Below are 24,451 nucleotides of genomic sequence, written 5' to 3'. Positions count from 1 at the left end.
CACGATGGCGACTATTCACGGATAAGGAAGAGAACGCAGGCATTCCGTTTTCGGAAAGCGCTTGGTTATCTGTTTCACGCTGGCTGTTGCGTCACACATCATGAGAGTACCTGTCAAATGACGCGCTATGTAAATGAAAGATAGCAGAAGCATCCTGCAACATCCTACATGACTGCCATGTAGACACTCAGATACTTCTGCAGGAGATAAGATCCTACTAGAATTAAAGATACGCCGTGTTCTAAAAGTCGTGCAAGACACCATTCCGGATGTATTACGAGTTGCCTTATTACGCAATTTTTGCAGCGCTGCCGCAGCGAAATGCCGTAAGAAAAGCGGTGCAGTAGCTTCTAGGTACGCGTCGCATGGGTGAATATGTCAGTGCTATGTCTTCGATGCTGCAGACCGTGTTATCAATGGCAAGGTGGTGTAGCGAGACAAGACTCGGGGCGCTGCATCTGAACATACTATATAGCTCAGTAGGTTCTGCGAAACAACGAATGGGCACACTCACTCCGACGGCGTTGCGCTGCCGGGCCCCTTGGCCGACCAGCGACCTGCCCAGGACGACAGGCAGCAGCAGCACCAGGACGCTGATGAAGCTCGCAGTTCGCGGGCGCATTCCGTTTGCCGGGATCCGCACAAGTGGCGTCTGGACGCTCAAGACTCCTCAGAGGCACGCTTCCTGCGTTGACAGAGAAAAGCCGATTCTTTAGTTGACTGGCTAGTCAACGCTTGAAACCCCTGTTGACGAAGGGCAGTGGACCTACGGAGTTAATGGAAAGAGAATTACAAGCAAACCGTACACACGAGAGCAACTGTCAGACAACTATGCCGTCTGGCCTCGAAAGCTTGAACACGCTCGGATGCTTCCGTGAGGGAGGGAGATGTGCCATGGTCCGCAGGCATTGGGTTCGGGCATAAAAGGGTTCTCGTGATTTCTTAGTGATTAAATGTTTTCATCTGCCTCGCCTTGTACAAGAGCTGTGCTCTTGTACAAGGCGTTGTATCCCAAGAGCTCAGCTCTTGTACAAGAGGCCCAGTGGATGAGAAGTATGTTGTCCTTAGCGAGAGAGCGAGAACAAAAATAAGAACTGGGGAGGAGGAGGAGGAAGGAGACGTTGTAGGCTGTAGGCGGATCTAGCCTTGGAAGGTATGTCGGCAATTGCTGCGCCCGAGCGGCTGCTTTCAGAAGAGTTCGTCCCTGTTCGGAAGCGCAGCACGAGACGGATGAACAAGAGGACGCGCACAGCGAAGGCGAGAGGATAGCCAGATTAGCTGTCCGGTTAGCTACTCTACACTGAGGAAAGAGAAATGGGCAGGAAAGATGAGAAGAAAGAAGAAGATATTAAGAAAATCTGTCCGCACAAGCATTAGGAAGGCAACTAACAACTACTGTTTTTCATTACGACACGGTGCCTTTAAAAAACACAGTAGTGCTTTTAGAGCAACTCGTGCTGACGTTGGTTGTTATTAAGGCTCTGGCCTTGATGTATGACTCAGCAAAACAGGCCATACCTAGGCGCATCGGCAGATATGTCGCATGCTTGTGTACGTCTGTTCGTGCTCTCTTTCACGTTGACGACGGTGAATCCGTCAGTCTTCTCTTATCCTTATATACGTACAACACAATCGATAGAAGGATATAGGTTCGCTTTAAACGTAAGATAATTTTTAATATAATCGTGCTCGTTTTAACTTTTCAAGACCATGTTGCAGAAAGGGAAAAACATGGAAGCCAAGTGTAAATAATTATATTCAGAACATGAGAGGGGTTCATTTTTTGCAACACGTTGAACAGATGCTATTCAGTGTCTTAGAGTAGCTCTGCTTTAGCGTTATGTGCGCAGTTTTGCAACTGTATTCACACACCGCCAGTATAAGCAACGTAATCTTAGGCAACGTTTCCGCTCTGCGACGACGTGCTGTTTTTGTGCCGCCGAAACAAAGCACAATGCCGGAAACGCTGGCGGGAGGCTTTGGAAGTGTATCTCTTTCATCCGCTGAGCAGCGACAGTTACACGGGACATCCGTCACTCCGCCGGATACACCGCGGCAACGTCGTACTAGAAATAAGAGGCGTTACGCGACCCACACCTGTGGCGGCGCGCGCATCCCCAGGCCTCATCCCATGCAGGAGTCGGAACACTGTCACGGGGAGTTTCCGGGAAATGCCGAGTCCCACACAGACACCGCAAGAGGGAGAGCGGCCGCTTTCTTGGGGCCTTTGTCGGTCGCCGCACTCCTCGGATTTCGCGCGTCATCGTCGCGAGGAGCACCGGACGCGCGTGCTCGTCACTGCACCGCGTGGTCCGAAGACAATGGGACGGCCAGTGGTTGTTGCTGCCGCCGGACGTAATGCGAGAACAAGCGCCGAGACACCGTCGCAGGCAGATGAGGCACGTGCCACGTTTCCCTGCACCCGCACGCGCCGCGGCTGCGCCCACGCGTCCAGACGCATGGCGAAACTGTACAGCCGAAGCGCTTTACTCGCGGGCCGTTCACACTTTGGGAATGTCTTTTCGGGAACTTTTTGGGGTGTTCATTCTCAATGGCGTTCTGTGAGCGCACGCGTACGAGCAGCACGCGCGCGCGCGTGCGTGCGTGTGCGTGCGCGTGCATGCGTGTGTGTGTGTGTGTGTGGGAGGGGGGGGGGGTGCGCGCGCGCGCGCGCGCGCGCGTGTGTGTGACACGGACGTTCTGCCCATTCCCATTTCAGCTCCAATTCTTTTATTACGTTCATGTGATGCCACGGCTACTACTACTACTACTACTACTACTACTCTACTACTACTACTACTACTACTAATACTAATAATAATAATAATAATAATAATAAGAATAATAAGAAGAAGAAGAAGAAGAAGGAGGAGGAGGAGGAGGAGGAGGAGGAGGAGCTTATCGCGTGCGCGTACGGGACCGAATTCGTCGGCAAGTTGTCAGAACCACCGTGGCGCCATTCCCATGCGAGTGCTGCTCTCAGACTAATTAACGAGGTGACGTCGACGTCAGCGACGCTGTTTACATGAACGCAAAGCCTTTCAACGGCGGGATGCTTTGCTGCATATAGAGATACTGGTCATGCGCACTTTCAAGTAAGAGGACGACGCCGAGCTCAGACGCAGACGCATTGGTCATCCTCGCCTTTCGTAATTACCCGATCCAAAACGGCTATTGATCCTGACGGCCAGCGCATGGCACAAGCACGCTATGCCATTGAAAAGTGGGCTAGCCTCCTGAAAGCATGTTTGCGGGCTGCGCAGGCGCAACGTCGAATGCCGCGCCTGACCATAGAGGGCGAGCAATGAACCCGAAGTCGTCGCGCATAGAGTGTTCTATGGAAATAGTTGACGATAACCGCGACACTCCTTGCCAATTCGTTCGGTCTCTATATTTACTCGAATGCTCGATGAAATATTTTAAAAACTAATTCTGCGGTCGTAAACAAGCCACGAAGTACCGCATTAGAGCGACACAGAATAAACAACTGCAATAGACGGGCATAGAGGTATTTTGCACAGTTCTCAGTTTAATCAAGAGTGGTATCTCTCCTTTCTTCAGGACAAGGAGCGTTCAATTAGGCCTCTTTACGGATTTAACGTCCTCGTCACGTATATTGTCTCATTACGTGATTAATTTCAAGTAATAAATAATACAAAATATTTTTTCTAGTACATAAAGGGACTTTCCGTCGGAATGCGACTAAGTATGTACGGCCGTCACAAGAGGCAAAATCAAAAGCACTCGTCTGCTCCATTGCCCGCAGATACTCTCTTATCGCTCGACTCACCGCAGCTTCACACGTGCGTCATCGCAGTAGGCAGTGGATTTCTCAACTGTCAGGCAATTCCTGAGAAACGCACAAATCTTTATTCCTCTCGCGCCATCGACGCATCGCTCTGGACTGAGTCACCGCCCTAATTATTATCTAGGTGAACCTCTTCGTATTTCATTCTTTCTTGCTTTGTTTTACAGCGAAGCTGTTAAGTTGGTCGGGATTTTTCGAGGCGTCGTACTCATAGGGGATAAAAAAAAAAACTGCAGCGATTGAAGCGAAAATGGCATACATTCTTTGGCATCACGCGTACAACATACAGCACAGCATTCGTTTCAATAAAGAACAAGCACAAAGCAAGCATTCAAACCACATAGTTGATGATAAGGTGCTCCTGCTAACAATGCGAAGCTCGTAGCGCTCCCCGCATACGTTTCCCTGTGAAGATCGCTGTTGCGCAAGCTGCCGCGGCGACGGCAGCTTGCGAGGTGGGGAGTAACTTCACTAGCCTTTCATATATGAGAGAACTAGCCTAGCAACTGATTTCATTGTTGTTGCAGCACCGCTATGGGTAGGCAACGCATAGTTAGGACTCCCGAAGAGCCGCGTGAATACGACGAGCGGCAAAGGAAGAAGAAACGGCAATACGACCAGCGGCGGCGCGTGCTGCCGATGGTCGTATTGCCGTGGAATTACAGCACAGGGTAAGTCCGCACGTCCACCTTCTCCTGTGGCTGAATAATAACGCACCGGAAGAGGAATTGAGCAATAAAGCATTGCGTACCCCCCTCGGCAGCTGTAGCGGTGATTTTCAGCAGTTTCGCTGGACATCCCGTTTAGCGGGACGGGATGGCGAGTCAATTTTTTTTTTCAGTGACTGGCCGTTCTTTTTTGTTTTCCTGCTTTCCTTGCTCCTTGGGAAAACTCGCGCTCACACGGTGCATTCCGCTCAAAAACGATTAAGCGCAATTTTCGTCAGGATACATCGATGCGTCTTATATTGGTTTGCGCCGTTAGATTCTATTTCGGCTATTTAAAGTTGATTGAACTACCTTCCAGCTACCTTTTAACTTCTAGCATTTATACAACTCGGTCCGCCTCCACCTAACATGCACAAACACTTTCTTCCAACTATATGCGTAGAAAGAAAAAAAGTAGCAAAGGACAGTTGCGCGTCGGCACCTGTATACGCACAGTGTGGGCGGAACAGATATAACCGACTCACGTACGGCGGTGACATCTCTTCTTTCCACACACGCTCGTTTTACTATATATATAGTGGAAACGGTAGCAGCGGAACCTAGTAGAAAGCACTAGCATGCACTTGCGAAAACTAAATAAATAAATAAAAAGAAAACGCCGAAAAATTGCGGGTAAAGCCCTGCGATGATCCGGTTATCTGTACGAACACGAGAAAAATCGACACTCCATAAAAATCTTACCGATGCAAAGCTTGAGAAGGGGTAACTATCGTCGCACAAGAAAAAAAAAACGAGCAACAGCATATAGAAGCACTTCATGTAACAACGATTCGACAGGGGCGCCTTTCAGTGCTCAACAAAGTCCCGCGACGAAGTGGCTTCGTCGCGGTAGAGCTTCGCTTTCGCGTATGTCCCAAATTCCTCCGGAAGTTCACGGTAACCATAACTCCTAAAGGTTAGCTCTTAGAGTATGTGTATAATTCGTACATTCGGAAACACTAGAAATAGACAGGAAAAAAGAAGATCGTGAAAAGGGACGGATGGCGCAGCTTGCTGGGTATATAGTATTACAGGACGACGAGATGGTGTAGTTGACATATTTCCTCCCAATTGCCACGCGCGATTTAATATATATATATATATATATATATATATGGGAACGGAAGACGGCGTGTTGTGCCAGGCTGCCATACACACCGTCCTAAGCACTTGCTCCTTACCTATAAGGAACGCAGCCTCGGGTTGAGCTCGTCGGATGTTCGCCAAAGGAGTGAGGGAATTGTGCAAGAGACAACAGCGGGAGACGCGCTTGCAGCGGCAGCAAATCTCGACTGGCCCTCATGCGCGATAACAGAGACCTTTCAGCGGGCTTCTCGGATAAAATGGCTCAGATTGGTGCGTGATACGTGGTCACGTGTGCCACACGGACGAAACTCAACCGCGAGGGCTAGCCCACCCGCGAGCCCTCCCTGCTACTTCGTCTTTTCCTTCTTTTTACTTTCTCTCCTTCCACATTCTCCCTTCCTTTTTTTTTTTTTTTTTTTTTTGTGCAGCGCTAACGGTCACGCGCCACATGCACGAGGCACCCGGACACGTGCGGCCGTTGCGGAACACTTGAAGCTCAAAACATTTGAGGAGCCGTTCCACTCTGTGAAGGTAGATGACCAGCGAAGCGGTAGCACGTCACACAGGGTTAGACAAGGGTACATGTATTTATTTTCATCCTTTCGAAATGGTAGTGACGATAGCTTTGTGATTACTGTGATACACACTGATTGGTTCGGTTACAACCATAGACAGATTCTTGGCCAAAGTTAAATCTCTGCAGTAGTGGAGTGACTTGGATTGGTGTGGCACTTCAAAACAAAGCTCTTCTAGCACAAGTTGAGTGAACATTTTCTTGTCTGGTTTTGAAATATCCACATTGAAATCCCCAACGATGATCACAGGGGTAGTGTCACCACGCGGCAAGCCGATGCAAAGTGCGTGGTCATGAACTTCTCGATATCACAATATGCCTGGAGATATATACACAGTGGATATCGCCATTCCGTCTTTCGTTTTTGCGGCACGGAAATCGCCACAGTCAGTGACATTGTCCTGTTGCGAGTAAAGGGTGGACATACATTTTGTACCTTGCGTATATGGCAACGCCTCCTGTTCGTGAGTCCGTGCGCTGTTCACAAACGATTCCAGTACACCCATCGACCTGAAACAATGCGTCTTGATTTATTTATTTCGTTTACTATTATTATTTATTATTGTTATTATTAGGGGCGGAGTGCTTTAAGCCTTCTTCCCCTGCATTATCTCCGGGATTGCACTATCTCCGGGATGGTCCCACGCTCACTTAGGTGTGTTTTTATTGTTGACGCACAAACACGAAAAATACATGGAACCCTAGCCATATACAGCTTTGCTGTAAAATCAGGCATAATTCCGTTTTCTTTTAATATACGTGCGCCGGCGTGTCAAACCACGTACATGAATCCTGTTTTATGCGTTGTGTGTATATTACTATTATTTAATGCGCCAAGCGGCAATTGACGTTCACATGGCACATCTCTAACGCATTTGATTGCATATAAGGAACATTTAATTATTGCTTTGGTCGTCGTATATTCGTTTGGTGTGGCACGCTGTGCCATTACACGCCGCTGTATGATCAAACAGCTGCTGCCAAGACCCATAGCTGTCAAGGTAAGAGTGCCCTGTGGCGCAACCAAAGTGTGAGGCCGTGCCTTGATGGACAGCCGACCTGGCGCACTTGCTTACTGGTTTAACGACAGCGGGGATCCTTCGGTTCGGTATAATTATGGCACGTATAGAGAAAATGAACGGCGCACCCTTATGTGAGTTAGAGGACGCTGACTTCAGATACGGGACAGCGTGATGCAAGAGAACGTAAAGACGCGCGCCTTGCAAGGGGCTTTGATTTGGATAAGGATCTTCTTCCGTAGGTACCTAGAGCCCGCTGCATCGCGCAGGGTCGACCTGCCCGAGGTTCACCGTGACGCAGCAGCGCTTATCACGACTCCTGAGGGGCGGCGGCGCGTCCGCAGATAGCGCGCATGGTGCCACGGGGGAGCAGACGATAAAGGCAGTCGCATCAAGGGTTGACAACGCGAAGAAAAAAGGTTTCTTGCCCCCGTGGAGCGCCTGCGAGAAAAAAAAAAAAAAAAACCTCTAGGAACCGAGTCTGCTGAATAGAGTCGGTCTATCTGCTTGCACTGTTTGTAAACGTGGTAACGTAAGCGATCGAAAGGTCAAAAGTGGCGCCTGAATGGCGGAAGACTGGTGGGCTGGCTGATTCGGCGGCGCCGAAAGGGAACGCGAGCGTTTTGTGTGCGTCTGCAAATGATTATACGACAAGCTCGATAAGGCCTTGCCACGACCACCGTGCGGACCAATCCGAACAGACGCGCGGGAAGCTCGAGTGTATTTGCTCGCGCTCAAGTGCGCGTTACGTGAAAAGAGTTTATGGCGCAATTGTGCACATGTACTGACCCCTCAACCACTATGAAAAGAACACTGATCGAAGAGTGTGTTTGTTTGGGATTATAATTATACATTAAAGAGTAGGCCAAGCACAAAGGGAAGAGTACATTGGTGTGTGTACAGCGATGGGTGTTTATGATGAAAGCGACGCGCGCGTGTTTGTGCCGTCTCTTTCTGCACCGTTGCTCAGCAGTTGAAAGCACGTGCACATGACGATCGCAACTGCGCAGATTAAAGGGAACTCGCTCCTTACGACGTTCCCACAGAGAACAATCAAACGCGTGCGAGAGAGCGCGATGAACACGACGCTCGATTGCTTCGCCGCTGCGCATAAGACATTTGATCTTCCACTCGGAACTGAAGGTTTTTACTACGGGCCGCCGTTTCTCACACGTGGAGAGCGCAATACGTGCCGGCACCAGACACCTACCAAGACCCTGTGCGCGTCTTTCTGCGACGTTGGACGGCTTCCAGAGCACGCGGCTGCTTCTTGTCGCTGATAGAAAATGCCGGTCCGTTTTCACACACGCTCATTCAGCTTCCTGAATGCACTAACAACCTCCACCCGACTTCAGCGTACCAGGTGAGCAAAAAAAAGATGATGATGAAAAAAGATATCGCCAAATAAACGGGCCATTTATCACAACACGCTTTAAGACTATCATGCGGTTACGGTGCCCAGATCGTATACTGTTTTCCATAGTCTTCTTTTGAATACCCTACCTCCTAAGTTCAACTTTAAGGTGAAGGAACGAAGCAAGAATGTAACTGCGAAGTGTTCATATATAAAGACCCTTCTGGCTCCTGTTATGGCTACACTCGACGCTTCACGTTTGCCCGCCGTTGCTTCACGTTGCAAGCACGAGGTGGTTGCGGGATCCAATCCCGGCCGCGGCGGCCGCATTTCGATGTGACCGAAATGCAAAAAAAAAAAAAAAAGAAAAAGAAAAAGAAACCGCCCGTGTACCGTGCATTGGGTGCACGTTGAAGAACCCCAGGTGGTCAACATTAATCCGGATTCTCCCGCTCTACGGCGTGCCTCATAATCAGATCAATGGTTTTGGCACGTGAAGCACTACGTCGTCGCACACTCTCATCGAGAGATTCCCACCAGGAAGGCGCGGCTTCTCGGCGACCCGGCCGTATCTCGATCAGTGGCCGTGTGCCGCTGGGGAAGCGCCGGCCTTGGCACGCTTCCGGCGATCCGGAGTGCCTCAAGGTCCTCACCAGTGCGACGTCTCAGCTCGAAGCGCTTTTCTGGGCTCGCAGTCAATCGGTGCTGATCGATTGGTTGGCGCCGCTTTCGCCCCAGGTCGGGCCGGCGCCGAGCAGGTATGTATACAGCCGACATAAGCGCGAGGGCGGGGAATCATGTTTCACAGCGGGTATCACCAGTATGTCTCAGGGTCACGGTAGTACGCATCAGATTCTCGAGCGGTGTCACTTCCTTATTCGTCGACCACAGCTTTACTTGGTGCCTGTGGGTGTCCTCGGCTCGAAGACGAGGCCGCTCATCATAGTAATCAAATTCTTGTAACGTTCCCTAGCTATATACGCCCCCGCTTTGTTCATTTCTTTTCTTTTTTTTCAGTTTCTTTTTCGTGTTTTAAACAACGATGCAGAAGCGCGACGGACTCTGTCGCTGCTTGGTTGTGCTTGTCAGTAACCTCATGCAACGCAAAAGTAATGATATGGTAAAAATAGATTGCTTCCTGTCGTGGGGCTGAGTCCTAGGTTGTGTTAGGAATGTGTAGGAAATTACAAAAGCCCAGTGGTAACAGTACGTGGATCGTATAGCTGACGGTCATACACGCACTTGTATGCCCGAGAGTGAGATAATGCGCGGGAAACACATGAGTCTTTACTTGTCGTATGTACAATTCCGAGAGAGCGAATCCGCCATAGGAAAAGGCAGTCGGCGAAACGAAGGAGAAGGGAAGGGCTCAGGAAGCTCTGGCTTGCAAGGAATTTTGTGGTAATACTGAGCACAGGGTTTTCCGAAGAAGCTGGCCGCACATTCCGCGAACGAGCGAGGAAAGTGAATACTAACAGTGTCATTACATCACTCACAAGGAAGGTAAGAAAGTAAATTATCCTCCTAATTACCGATGGCACAGTCCGATTATCACACACACACACACATTAGTGGGCAAGGCTCATTATGGCACTGAACAGGTTTGGACGGCCTTTACTAGAGTGATGTAGTGAAGGAAAACATGTAGAATTAAGTGGTACAAAAAGCAATACCTTCGCACAGTAGATAGGCGATGGCGCAATGCGCCAGGTGAGTTCACGTGCGTACGTTCGTCGAGAGAGAAATTCGGTTACCAATTTTTTTGGCTGTCACCACCACATAAACAGTCAGTGAAGACTTCCCCTGCTCTATTTAGGCATTCGCTACACAATTAAATAAACAAATAAACAAATAAATAAATAAATAAATAAATAAATAAATAAATAAATAAATAAATAAATAAATAAATAAATAAATAAATAAATAAATAAATAAATCCCATCGCACTTTGAACGAAGGGTGCTCAAGAACGTTAACATATTCGGCGGGAGAAGTGTTTCAACTTATGCAAAATAAAGAGAGCAAGGAAACCGTCTCGAAAGTTATGCAGCGCTTCTCGCATTCAGTTTCGTGCTGAACACGAGAAGCATTTGCGAATTTGTGAGATATCGTAGTAGATAAGGGATACGTCACTTTTCATGCAGGACATGTTGTACGAAATCGGTTCTCGGAAATAAAGCGACGCGAGGCAGTCGAGGAGCATCTCTCCTGGTACTGCTAGCGCTAGCTGGTATGCAGATTCTAGCGCATGCCTCTTCCCGCTTCAGCGAGCAGCGGGGGTGTGTCCTATACCGAGTTGCAAACGAAAACGAAAAGGCGTAGTCTGCGGAGAACAGTCCAGCCAGAGAAGAGGCCCATGAATCGGTCTTTCTGCTGCTCTTCAGACAGGCGGCCAAGGCCGGCCCCATCGAGGCATCTGGTGTCAGAAGCTCCAGATGGTCGGCATACGGGGCTCTATTAGTTATCCGGCCACGCTGTGAGAAATGCGCATGAAGACCTTGAACACCTCGCACGTGTGGGGCGCCCGAAAGGCGAGGCCAGCCCTTCTGCAGGCGTCGCCTGGGCCTGCCGGAGAAAGCGGCTGCAAATTTACGGCCGTTCTCACTTCCGCATGGCAACGAGGAGCCGCACTATGCCAGCCGCGGTGACGTCTTTCGTGGCACTGCGAGCATTCCGACAGCGTGCGCTGTGTCTGGTTTCGGCGACATTGGGCTAAGATAGCAGACCGGATTTGCTCATCAGTGTTCATCCTTATTGCGGATACTCCAGATAAGACCTCCCGAGTCGAGACATGCCGCCCTTTCGGCGAGCGAGTGACATTTTATCCAACGCGAACTGCTCAAAAGTGTACCACCGTGTCATTACTGTTGTTTTCATGTGTTTGAAGGTACGCCACATTTACCAGGACGGTATACACAATGAGGTGTTACAGCGCTTACAGACCGGCCCCCGAAATAGCAAATATATATATATATATATATATATATATATATATATATATATCATATCATAAGAAGCCCACAAACAATGAAACGAATGACAACATAGTAGGGGAAATTACTTGTACTTACAAATTGAATTAAAGACATGATAAATTAATGGAAATGAAAATGGATGAAAAAGCAACTGGCCGCAGGTGGGGAACCTGCGGCCAGTTGCTTTTTCATTAATTTATCATTTCATCAATTCAATTTGTAAGTACAAGTAATTTCCCCTATGTTGTCCTTCGTGTCATTGTGGGCTTCTTATGATATGATTAACAAAACTCGGGCCCCTCGGTTCCCTTTCTTCTCGTTCAATATATATATATATATATATATATATATACTAACACGTTCGTTCACAAGACAGCACATTGTCAGAAAAATTACGATAGCAATCTCATTGCCTGTTGCAGAAAGGTGTCCCTTGGCTATGAATTACCCGAGCCCTTCTCTATAAGCGGTAACGCTATCAAGTCTCGAATCTCTCAGTGCATGCCCGAAACTTGCCCGCATTTCTTGCGGCTGTCGTTATTCCAAGATTACGTTTCTGCGATGAAGGCTCACGTGCCTTATCTTTATTGTCACACTCTTCCTTGATATCTCGCATCGACACTCTAGTATCATGAAGCACTGAGTCACTATCAACGTAAATAATTAGGCAACGGGTGAAGCAACCTGATCTCTTGCCTCTGTCTGGTCGATTCCTTTAGCGAGGATTAGCAAAGTTAAATTGTTTTATTGTTCTGATAACGCGTCTCGTTATACGCAAACGAACGTGATATACTCCGCATGGATGGATTTTTACTTTGCTGAGAAAGTACCTGTGATACTTGACTAAAATTTCCTCAGTTACACATTGTTGAAGTGTGTACTGCCACGTATTTGTCATTGAACCGTCGCGGCGCTATTAGCGCTGTAACACAGGTGGGTGCTCTGCCTCTAAAAAGAAGTGGCAGTTCGATATAAATTTACTGCTCCACTTCTGAATAATTAGCTGCACTTCGATTAAGGTGCACTTTAAAGGACCACAGGTGATCGAAATTAATTCGTAGCCCTATACACTACGGCTGCACCGTTTCGGGGCATTAAATCTCACAATTCGATTGGATTTTACTCTCGGCAATAAACTCGCGGCAGTGAACTCCGACCTAGCCCTCAGAGCTGCTCTGCCGCTCGTGGGTCCCAGAACAAGGCCAGGACGCAGGTCGCATGCGACGCCCACTGTGTCGGAGCACTGCCCGTAACAACTGCGGGAAATGGAGTGGTGCCGCTACGACTGGCGCGTCGTCACAACCTCAGCAGCTGTCAAGTTCAACGGCACTTGTGTTTCAGAATTACACTCACGCGCAGAGGGTGTCGCTCTCCCACTGAACCATCGGCAAGCGCGTAGCATGACTAATAATTATCGCTTTCGATATCGGGGGTAAGGCGAACAGGGCTGAAAATGGAAAAGGCCACGGCATCGCCGCAAGAGAGCGTACGCGGTGTGATCAAGGGCGGGGAAATACTGCCTTACGGAGGCGAGAAGTGGAACATGTGGAGGTAGAATATGCTAAAAGCGGTGGGGCCCTGCATTTCGTGGTTGCGCTGCCGTCGGCGCTAAGGCGTGATAAGCCCGGCCCGAAAGGCTCCCCCCGGCCTGGCATGCGGGAGAAACCGACAGTGCAGTGACGCAACTTCCGGAAGAGAAAGTGATATGCGAACGAACAAGCACGCCTCCTGATCTCGCTTGGCTGATGTCGCCTATAGATAGCGCATTCATTCTACGCACGTCTCTACGCAATGCAGATGTTGGCTTCTTCCAGATGGCGTACATGGAAATTTGCTTTCTTCTGTTGTCATAGTCGTCATTGCAATAGCAGTCGGTGGGAAACGAATGCAGTGCTATATAAAAAATACACTGGGCCCACTTGTGTGTAAAACCATTGAGTTTCCTAGCAAAATTACTTAAAGGAACTCGGGCGTTGCGTTTATGATGTTGCGTTTATGATGGAGTATTTTGTTGAAGATGATCAATTTGCCAAGTCACAAAGCCATTTGAGGCCACAAGGACGAAGTTTGGGCAAATTCATGCATTGCCCATCACTCCCATGCTGGCAGAACCGCCACACTTTCGGCACCCGTAGAATTCCCTCAAGTAAATTTTGTAGGAAACTCGCTGCGTGAAATGAATGTTCTCAACTGCAGTCTCTTTTCAGCTAGACTCGTGCCTTCAAAAAGAAAACAAAACGCAGATTCACCGAAGTGTTTCGGATACTTAAAAACGGCCAGTCGAAAAGTGCACTACCGACGGGGTGGCAATTGACGTCAACTCCTCAAGCGAAGAAACAGCCTGTGATAGGAAACACGTGATCTTCCATACAAAATGCCGTGAAAATTTTATGCAGTGTCAGCGAATATGCAGAGCAGAAGCGTACTACGCTACTTCAAAATAAAGATCTGTTTGCAAATTCTCTCGCCATTACATCTAACTGTGTGCCCGCGTGTGCCACAAGCGACCGAATTCAGAAAACAAATTACATTTTGATCACACATTCTCAGCAGGTGGCAAGAGATCCTCACGCGGCGCAGGCCTTGCAAGACTTGCTCGGATCATGTCGTCGAGCCTGTTTCTTTTACGGTGCGGCGCATGACGCAAAATTGCATCATCTTCGGCCGCGTTTCACGACCGCTGCTTTAGCACGCCGGGGGGCGTCGGGACCAGGGAGGAAGTATGGGCGGGGGGAAGTACCGCTGGGGAGGAGAGGGGGTGGTAGGGGGCCGAGGCTCGGAGGGGCTGAGTACATTTCCGCGGGGCGATGGAAGGTTCCAGAAATTGAACCCCATTGAACTACATTCGGCACGCGCTGCCCGGGGGCGGCACAGGGGCGAGGGAAACGCGAGGAGGTAATCTGCAGGGGAGCTCGGCGTAGAGAAAGTCAGGTATGGCTGGCCTTCGCTCAATAGAAAAAAAAAAAAGTAAATGAAAAAGAGCAGTTTAGACGGGAGCAAATTGCGTCAGCCGAATAACATTTCGCTGTAATAAGCTGTAAACGTTTTACTTCATTGAAGTTGGAGCAACAGGCGTAGCGCGTTGGTTTCCAACTTTGGGAAACCTCCTAAACCATTTTCTACAATATTCTGACCAACTTAGAGAACAACAAAGAATATTCTGTGCTGAGTACATTTTAATGCTCGAAATATTACGGATGCCTTCTTAGAAATTAGTACAAAGGTTTTATGGTCTATCTGTGACTCCATCCGGAGCTAAGAGTATAGTTAGCGCAGCTCTTTGCCACGAGCCCACGGGGTAACACTTTCGCTACACAAGGTTTCGATAGCAGTGAGACATTGCTAGCGTTCCATGCAAGAGTTTTATCGGGAACTTTCCGGATACCATGAAGGAGATACCACTCAGCTCCTTGTACGAACAAGTCCGCTTAACGGTCTTGAGGACAAATGATCTGCCACTTAGCGCGAATGAACAAGGGGCAAAAAAAAAAGTTGCAATAGATATCTGGGTAGCCCCGGAGCACACTAAGGTGAACCTTCGCTCCACGCTGAAGCTTTAATCGATAACATTACACTCAGTACACTCTCTGGTTTTGGTTCTTGGTGTCGACGTGAGATAAGTTGATTCCGGAACCAGGATAATCAAATGCGTGGGCGGGCCCATCAAGATACTAGTGCACGCCACGTGCCGTCCTAAGGGTCTTAATACGATTTCTATGGCGGACCGATCCCGGGGGGGGGATGCAATCAAAACCGTAGGTGGGCCGATTCTGGTACAGCAGGATGTACAAAATGGCGAGTTATTTGACATTCAGCTTGAGGAGTTTTTGAAGCGCAACAAAAAGACGAAGCACAAGAAAATGTCGGTTCTGTGTGTTTCGTCTCTTTGTTGCGCTTCAAAAACTTTAAGATGATTCTGATACAAGTGCACCATGTGTCCTCGCGAGGGTTTTAATGCGATAGCATTATACAGATCAAAACCTGTCTTTCAGCGATGTAGGGAGGTATGTCCCCGGCGGGGCCAATGGCGGGTGACAGTGACGGAGCGAGAAAGGAGGAGCAGCGGAGTAGTGTGACGTAGAGAGGCACGTGACAAGGATGGGTGGGTGTGCTGCGGGCGCGCTGGGTTGCGCAATGCCCTCCACCAAACTGCTCTCCGTACAGTCGAGTTTGCGGCTGCTCTGGCGCCATCTGGCGCAGCGACGCAACAGTGTTGGGAAGTGGGCGCCGCAGCTCGGCCGGCTCGATGAGTGTTCTTTCCCGCGCGCTACATTTAGTCTCGGCCACGGTTGAAGCCGTTTTGCTTTGTTCACCAGCCTCCTTATTTTTTTATACGTCTTGCGACGGTGCAATGGCATGCGCTTCATCCCCAAGCGTCGAAGGTGAAAAAAAAAAAAAAAAAAGGCAAGTGGAACCGGCGATACTGCTGCGTAAAGGGCTGTCACAACCACGAAGGCCAGCCCGGGATAAAGTTATACAGGTTTCCTGGCAAGTCTTATGAGATCGAACGGTGAAAGAAATGGGTCGCAGCTGTGAGGAGAGTAAAGTAAGTCAGCTTCTTTGATATTTGTGAGAAGGTTTTGTTCTGTAAAGCGTGCTACACATGTGCGTTTCACAGCTCGTTGTGCGACGCCAGCGGCCATGGCCAGCTGCTGAACATTTAAAAGAAATTTGTCACGACTTTGCTGATTTGACGACTGCTTGCCGTTGTCTTAGCATTCGGTATGATCAGCATAGCACTGGCATGTACGATGAGCAATATTTTATGTCAAGGAAGCCTATTTTGTGCTGGCGAGCACTAACTCGACGATCTTTGTTGCGGCCGCTGGCGCTTGAGAGGCGCGGTTTCACATGGTGCGATTTTTCTTGTGATATACATTTGGGATGTATCATTGTAAAAGCAAAGCGCGTATGCAAGGAAAGGAATTCGCAAGCGAAATCGTATCTCGTGAAAGGGGCCTAATGAGCCTCGATCATTGTACATGATGAAAACCGAACATTCGCGTCATGTAAATTAAGATCGCCTAGTTAATAAATCTCGTTTATCAGCGCAGCAGGTGGCTCCGACTGGGTCCCAAACGAGTCAACGAGAATAGCATGGTCACTGCCACACGATCCAACAATCCGAATCGTTTAGCTCACTCGACATGACTGTGCTGACGACAGCCTACGAGTGAGCCTGTAGCTGCACGCGGTCCAGATCAAGCTGTATGACAATCTAAAGTAACAGTGTGACAGGGGCATCAAATGATAGGCCGCGGCGTACAACGCGCCGGAGCGAAATGAGGCATGCATTGCCAACAGTGAGGCGTCGATTAAAAATCGGTTTCAGGGTGTCACGTTTTCAGGGTGCCAGTTTAGTGACTTAAATTTTAGTATAACACTAAGCTTTACACACGTGAAGGATGACGTCGTATACTTGCTTTCCCTGTTGCGAACGGCACTTCGCGTGAACGTCCACGCCGTCTTTCACACAAGCAACATGCGAAGCAGCGTAGAGCTTGTCTCCGCTAGTTAACGCTGCACCGTGAAAGTAATCGTCTATTCCTTTAATAGGCCTGAACCCCGCAAAAACTGTTTGTGCCATCACAGAGGGCCACGCTTGTACTTTCACGTACACACACGCACAAAAAAAAGAAAGCGGATCGCGGATATACGTGCGGCTTTCGGAGGCGTGTATACGTAGTTCCGAAATCTCGCTGTCTTCCCCCCTTCCCAGTTTCGCGCCGCCCGCCACATGCGACGCTGAGCATCGCGCCACCGCTGCTGCGCAGCAGCGCCGCCTGTTGACTGTACGGAGCCTATGAAAGTGGTTGGAATAGAACGATTGGCGGCATAGTCACCGGCGCGTAGTGGGATGATCTCGCGGCAATACAACGTTTTCCATACAGATAAATACAGCCTTCCTAAGTGTCAAGGGGCTGCCTAGGCTGACAAACCTTTCATTTGTTACTTTTATAGCTTTAACATACACCGTGCCTAGAAACGTATTCATGGAGCCCCATTTTGCCATTAGTATGAGGATATTTTTTACGGATATGTTTCTTGGCCTAGGAATCTACTGAACACACAGATGCACGAGTGAGGGTTTTATTCCGGAATATTTTTACTTCCCCGCCATAATTTATGGTCAAGAACACATGCTGCATCCACGGCCGCATTAACGTGTGGTTAAACCTGGTGCTGATAATGCCTTAGCCCCACTATTGCTATCTCAGCTATTTATTTATTTATTTATTTATTTATTTATTTATTTATTTATTTATTTATTTATTTATTTATTCTTTTTCCCTCTCTCACCTATCGTATCCCTTTACCCCTCCCCCGGTACAGGGTAGCCAACCACAGACAATCTCAAGTTAACCCTGTCTTTCCTTTTCCTTTCTCTCTCTCTCTGTCTCTCAGCTATGGGGATTCAAAGAAATGTGTGCAGGGGCTGCGGTAAATGTGACAAAACTGTCTTAATCCCAGCCAAAGCTATGTTTCCTTCGTCCTTGCATGGTGGGCTCAGTTTTCAAACATCACTTTGAGATGAATGGACCTACTTCTCAGGCAACTTTTATATCAGGAACTTTTCATCCAGCGACGACAGCAGCACAAATGAAACAAGAACCCTGATGAAAGAGAGGAGAAAAATATTGGCCGGCGTCGTCGTGCAATTTAAACTTTTTCAAGCACTCTACGTGATTTAACGGAAAGGTGAGATTGCTCGCCAAGACATTTATTTGATGTGTGCTCTAAGCGCTTCTGTCTATTGCTTTCTTGCTCTGTCTAATTATTTAATTTCTGCCATTAAAGTTAACTGCATCAAACTGGAAAAAAAAAATATTTTGCATTACAGGAATCACACCGAGTACAAGGAAGTGACAGTTTTACTGTGGTATTAACCACACGCTTCCACCAAACAAGCTATGCATCAGGTTTTAGACTACGGCAGATGAAACGCCTCTGTTTTATTTACATTTTCCGCCTCACAGACAGCACGTGGCTAAGGAGTTATACGGCGGAGCACGTGGTTGCGGTGTTCGATAAACCTCCGCAGCACTCCGATGAGAGAGGAATGCAGAAGCGCCCGCGTACTAGCATTTAAGTGCATGTTCGGGAACCACCGGCGGTGAAATCCATCCCTAACCCTTCGCAACGGTCATTCATAACCCAGATTTACGAGCAGTGAGACGTTTAAAACTCTGTCAATCAATCTCTCTCGAAAACGGCAGAGTGGCTTCCTTACAGTGCATCAGGTTGGAGTGGCGAAGTTTAATTAAGGAATCACAATTCATACGGTTGGACCCATTGACACCGCTCAAAATTTCTAGCACCCACTAAATGCCCCTTTGAAAAGTGAGCTTCTTTAAAATATATTCGGGAATATTCAACCATCAACACTGCTGTGGTGGTGGGAATCTCGGTATGAGCTGGTTTCGTAGCGTTCCTCGTGTCGTCTGCTACAGATTGAATGCGCGCGTAATTGAAGTCTGCTTAGGTTGCTCCTGCTCCCTTTCTAATTGCTGCATTTCGAGCAGAACTTGAGGAGTTAAATTTAGCAATCTTAACGCGCCTTGTCAATCTTGCTCACGGCATACAACCTAGAATGGACATCATTGAGAACACAGAAGTTCTCGAAACCTCATCGTCTTTTCTAGCTATCCGCAGCGCCGAAAGCACAACTTATCCGAACGCTGCATAGTATGCACCTAAAGCAACATTAGGCATCTGCACTCCGTTTGGCAGAGCGATGAAAACCATTCGGCTTCACAAGATACCCGCAATATCTTTTTTTTTTTTTTTTTTTTGTAGGTTCGTCGTTAAGTAAGTGTTGAGTCCATTAAATCTAGCAGTAAGTACCGTAGATAATACGGATATAATTTGCTTTTAATAATTCAAAAGGCAAGAAAATTTCGCAATGCAAGCGCGTTTATCTAACGAAAAGATTGCTGCAGAAGACGTATCGCTGTATTACGATACGGCTGCAAAAAGTTCACTGTTGCTGCTTCTTCTTTCTGGTGTTTTACGTGCCAAAACCAGTTCTGATGATGAGGCACGCCGTAGTGGAGGGCTCCGGATTAATTTTGCCCACCTGGGTTTCTTTAACGTGCACTACAACGCAAGCACACGGGTGTTTTTGCATTTCTCCTCCATCGAAATGCGGCCTCCGCGTCCGGGTTTCGATCCCGCGGCCTCGTGCTCAACTGCGCAACGCCCTGTAGCAAACTGAGCCACCACGGCGGGTGCGTGTTGCTGCTTCAGTAGTAAGAACTATACCACGAACATTTCTCATGGAGTCATTTCTCCAAGACAGACGTCTCCATTACAATACATTACAGACAGGTAATACATTGCAAATAAACATTTCTGATTTATGGTTCTACCAGAATTCCTCTTGGCTCCACCGAAACAGAATGTCAGATCGATTGACGATATTTTAAACCACTCACGGATGATTCCCACATCACGCCCGATTTGCGCACTGCATTCAGTAACACTCATGTTGCGTAAGCAGTATAGCGCGATAATGACAGCAGATTTCAAGCTAATGGTGCCTTAAGGCCTGTGTAGGTTACGCAATAGACGTTTCAGTGGGCGCCTGTCAGCGTCACTAGTGACGTCGCTGCCCACTCGCGAATGTCACTGAGGGGTTAGATAGCCGCGGGTACATGGAATGAATGGCAAAGGAAAGGAGATTATACTGCACTACTGGATAAGTGCGGCTATCTGGTCGGGCGCTCGAGGGAGCGGCGATCGCAACTCAGGGGGGAGTGCCTGAGCTGCGCTCGGCGTCCACGAGCGTCGTTATCTTTCCGCGACGACTAAGCTACTCGCGCGGCGGGCGCACGGGTGCCGGCCACTCACCAGTAAAGCGGGTAACACACGTCCGGCGATGTCCAGGGGTCGAAAACGGCGCTCCACTGTGCGAAAGGCAGGTGACGACAGAAGTGCGATTCCAAAATCAGTGTCTCTGCAGGACGGAGGAACGGCAGTCTCTTGATCCTCGTGCGAGATGGAGAAAAAAGGCTGGGGCAGGATTCGCTCGGGAGCTCGTAGGCCAAGAAACCGGCAATGAATGAGTCGCAACTGGCATGGGCTCCCGTATAAGTAGTATATCCACGGAAGCGTTCATTGGTCCTCCACTCGCTGCTGCGAGGAGGAGCGGACGAGGAGAGTCCCCTCCCCCTTCTCAACCAGCCCGTCATCTCTCCGCGCGAGACTCTGTCAATGCGCCCCACAGCCGCCGGAAGACTCGGTTACGTGACCGGCTTGCCATGTTTCTTTTTTTTCTAGGCTGCAAACCGGTGCGTGGAACCATGGCACGAACCTCGTGCAGCCTATTGCCACCTCAGGCGACACAAACTCAGCTGGTGGACGCGAGGCTCAGGGAGGGAGAGCCACCGCTGGTGCTGGTGGCGCTGGTGGGCAAACTCATTGCGAAACACGCCGAGAGAAAGAACGGCGCCCTGCCTTCCGTGTGCAAGTCCATCACTCGGCGCGGAAGGAACTGCTGGAGCAGCGATTCGCCATGGCGGATGCACTTCGATGCACGCGACGATTTACTTGCGCTATATCAATTTCGTCGTCTTCTTCTCTAGGTTGGCGCGCTTGCAGCACACCTGTTTCGTGATTCTTCCAATCACCGTCGAACAAGTACCACTCGAGCTGTCCAATTCGAATTGTACGTGTGCCGTAAATTGCTCTGAGCTAGTGCACATCACCCTGTATGTGGATAATGTATTGCAGCATGTCTAAGCTCAAACTAATGTATCGGCACATTACCATTAAAGAAAATACTGTTGATTAATCTACTTTACACACTTACAAAAAAAGTCTAATGAAAAATTGGCCGATCACGCGTATATATGTTAACCGGTGATAAGTGAAGCTTTCTTTGTTGTTTACTGAAATGTTATCACTTCACTTCTTTTTTACTTCTATGTAACTCAATGCTCCTCGCTCAATGCACGCTCTGGTCCCATTCAGTTCACTGGCTGCTTTTGATGCCGACTCAGTTGTCTCTAGTTGGCTTCTTTCTGTTGCCGACGACCTCACTTCTTGCCTCTTCTGTTTATCTGTTTGACGCATGTCCAGTTACACATACCTAGGGTCTTTCGTTTTCGGTTTAAACCCGAAAATTCCTTATTTTTGCACCTCGAGCAAGTTTTGTCAAATTTGGGTTATACCAATTTTCTCCACGAATTTTGGCCTTTCGTAAAGGAAATAATAAATGCAGGTGTTACAAAAGGGCAATGAACCCTGGGCACCATGTATGAGCAAGTGGTCAAGATATATCACATTACTAATATTATTCATACATGAATGTGATATACGTATCCTTTTCACTAAACACTCGAGCGCAAACCGGCATAAGTTTCCCTTTAAATAAACAAAGCCTAGGGTGTACTGGCGGCCGCACATAGTAGCGCTTCTTTCGTTACTTATAGGAGCAACATGAGTAACACTGGGACGCCAGACACTGCAATAATTAAGCTCAAGGTGCCGCCCTGGAAGGCAATGTTAGGATGACGCTCAACCTTAAAAGGTTTCGCTACCTTAGCGTATTCCAGTTTGTTCGCACAAAATCAAAGCACATTGCACACTTTTGTACAAGAAAAAAGAAACATTCTGGCAGTATTTAGCTTCCACTAATTGCCAAAGTATGCGATAGCATGCTTATAAGTTTGAGAGGCATACATTTCTATATAGGAACAATGACGTCGGATCCAGCGCACATGCTGGAATCTACATGAAACGAAGCTTCCGTTATGTGGTTATTTAAATGTCACAACCCTGTTAACCTTCTGCATCGCATTTTGCAGCATAGCTATTGCGGGCCAGTTTAATATTTTCGACATATGTTAGACGTTTCGACAGCTGCGCGCTCGCGTCACGGGCGACCTTGCACACTGTCATTTATCAAAGTGACATTTGTACACCTCTATATCTCTTACAAACTTGCGATTTCGTGCACACTGTGGCGCGTGCGCGTACGCTCAACACACTGACAGCTTTCTTTTTGGTCCCTCCGAAATGGGTGAAGTCTGCCTATGTTGGTATTAAGTAATACCTGACTGATTGTGGGATCGAACCTTTTCCAGCACAGCAGCCCAACGCTCTAACCATTAGGCCACCATTGCTAGCATGCTTCTCTCGTTCCGGAGACGCTCTTTGAAACGTTACGGCGCATGCGCCACGTGCCAGTTTCTCGCGTTCTTTCTTCGTGACAGCTAGCGCTTTGAGATTCTGTGTTAGACTGCACTGCCTTCGGGATAGGCCCTTCGTCAGACGAATACCTACAAAGCGGGTATATAGTCCGCATATAATGCTATCGCATTAAAACAAAGATCTCTGCTACCGATCAGTGCGTCAGAATGTAATTGGCTCGGCCAGTAAATTATTTTTATGCGGTCAGCTAACTGTGAGATAAACAATGCTCACATAGGATCACTGCATAGCCTGACAGCCTCCCGGTGCTTACAAAAATGCTAGTACAAGAGAAGCATAAAACAAAGCATACAATTTGGACTATACGAGCGACGATAGTGAACTCAACAAAGCCGCTGCAGCCACGTCTCGAGGTGCCCATTCCTAGAAGTGGCCTTGAGACGTAGGCCGATTCATTTGAACCTGCCTTCTGTGACGCACGTTGTGATCGAGGCCTGAGCGCACGAACAGAGTCCACTGCAGCACATATAACTTTTCTCTTTCCCTTTCCGCACTATGCCTGCTCGCCAGCCCACAAACTCCGGCCTTATCTGCATCAGGAATGCTAGAAGTGGCAATCAAAGGCTCCGTAGTACTGATCGTTTAGCCTAAATGCTATGTTCTGAGGTGGGCAAACTATTCCAGGGAAGAACTCCCTCTCGTGGCTCACACTGCTTGATGAAACTGAAGTTATTCAGGTGTGCGACAAATTACGCGTTCAGGAGGAGCGAAAAAGTGCATAATATTTAACGAAAGTTGCGACAGCGCCCAGCAAGCGCGAAAAGAAAAAGCAGGCAGAGACGGCACTCGGGATTTGTTGGTGCTCGAAGAGATAAATAAAACAGAAGGAGGTGTACGTGCAACGCTCCATGTTGAAGCTACACCCATCTACCATTCAATGTCACAGCTACTTTGGCGACCAAGTGCCTCACGACGCTTTTTTATCTGTGGCAGTATATATAGGTATGACTGAGGGAAAATAAGTAAGAGCGGTCACACGGGTTCCCATGGGCAAACTCCTGGAAGCGCGTCTTCTTTTTGAGCAGTTGCTCTTTCCCAAAGGAGTCCCTGAAGGTTAAAAACGTTGGATCTGCTGTATGTGCTACCATGACGGTAAGATTTCCTAAGGACTTGCGACATTCAAGGCTCTTCACGAATTGCGTTTCGCTCTCCTCTTGCTGCCCTCACAGCATCACGTGTATCTGTGTACGCAACCTCAAGCTGCCGCTCGTGGTGCAAGGAGCATCATTCGCTGCAACTTTTATTTTTTATTTTTTACTAGTCTGCCTTCAGAGGCCTTCAGAACGACGGCCATTGTCCTTTACTTATTCTTCTTTCACTGCACTGTTTTTTTTTCTTTTTTGTGCAATTTATTATTTGAGTGGACGCCACTGCGGCTGCCTTTCGCATACTGCATGCATGCAACTTATCTCACTAAAGATCAAGTACTGCACTTTTTATGTGTCCTGGGCTTGTTCGAGCAAATATCTACATCTACTTTATGATTATGCTCACTTAGATGAATTGTTATCAAGTATTACGGCGGTAAAAAATAAATTCACATCCGGGTTTGGAGCACCGCGTTCTGATGCAGACACAGTTCTGTTATTAGTGATGCAAAGCTATCGATGGTTGAGTTACTATAGAACTATAGATAATACAAGAAACTATCGATAGTACAATGGATAGCACTATGTCGATAGTATAAAATTAGCACACACCCCTAACCGCGGCC

General features: G+C 48.2%; 1 protein-coding gene across 3 annotated transcripts in view; it reads right to left on the bottom strand.

The window, feature by feature from the left end:
* Window positions 1-24,451, bottom strand: part of LOC119460171 (zwei Ig domain protein zig-2-like) — a 123,033-nt gene that overhangs the window by 7,725 nt on the left and 90,857 nt on the right. Inside the window, exons 1-2 of one of the 3 annotated variants that reach the window (XM_037721401.2) lie at window positions 20,374-20,564; window positions 515-685 (exon numbers count right to left, since the gene is read on the bottom strand). In XM_037721401.2, the coding sequence (XP_037577329.1) occupies window positions 515-622 (108 nt within the window). In that variant the 5' untranslated portion in view covers window positions 623-685; window positions 20,374-20,564. Of the gene's footprint in view, window positions 1-514; window positions 686-5,696; window positions 5,823-20,373; window positions 20,565-24,451 lie in introns of those variants that run through there. The other 2 variants (XM_037721403.2, XM_037721402.2) reach the window with 2 other exon arrangements.

This window comes from Dermacentor silvarum, chromosome 1, assembly GCF_013339745.2.
Source record: "Dermacentor silvarum isolate Dsil-2018 chromosome 1, BIME_Dsil_1.4, whole genome shotgun sequence".
Taxonomy (NCBI): Eukaryota; Metazoa; Arthropoda; class Arachnida; order Ixodida; family Ixodidae; genus Dermacentor; species Dermacentor silvarum.
Note: the sequence above shows the minus strand (reverse complement) of the source record. Positions and strands in the feature narration are given on the sequence as shown.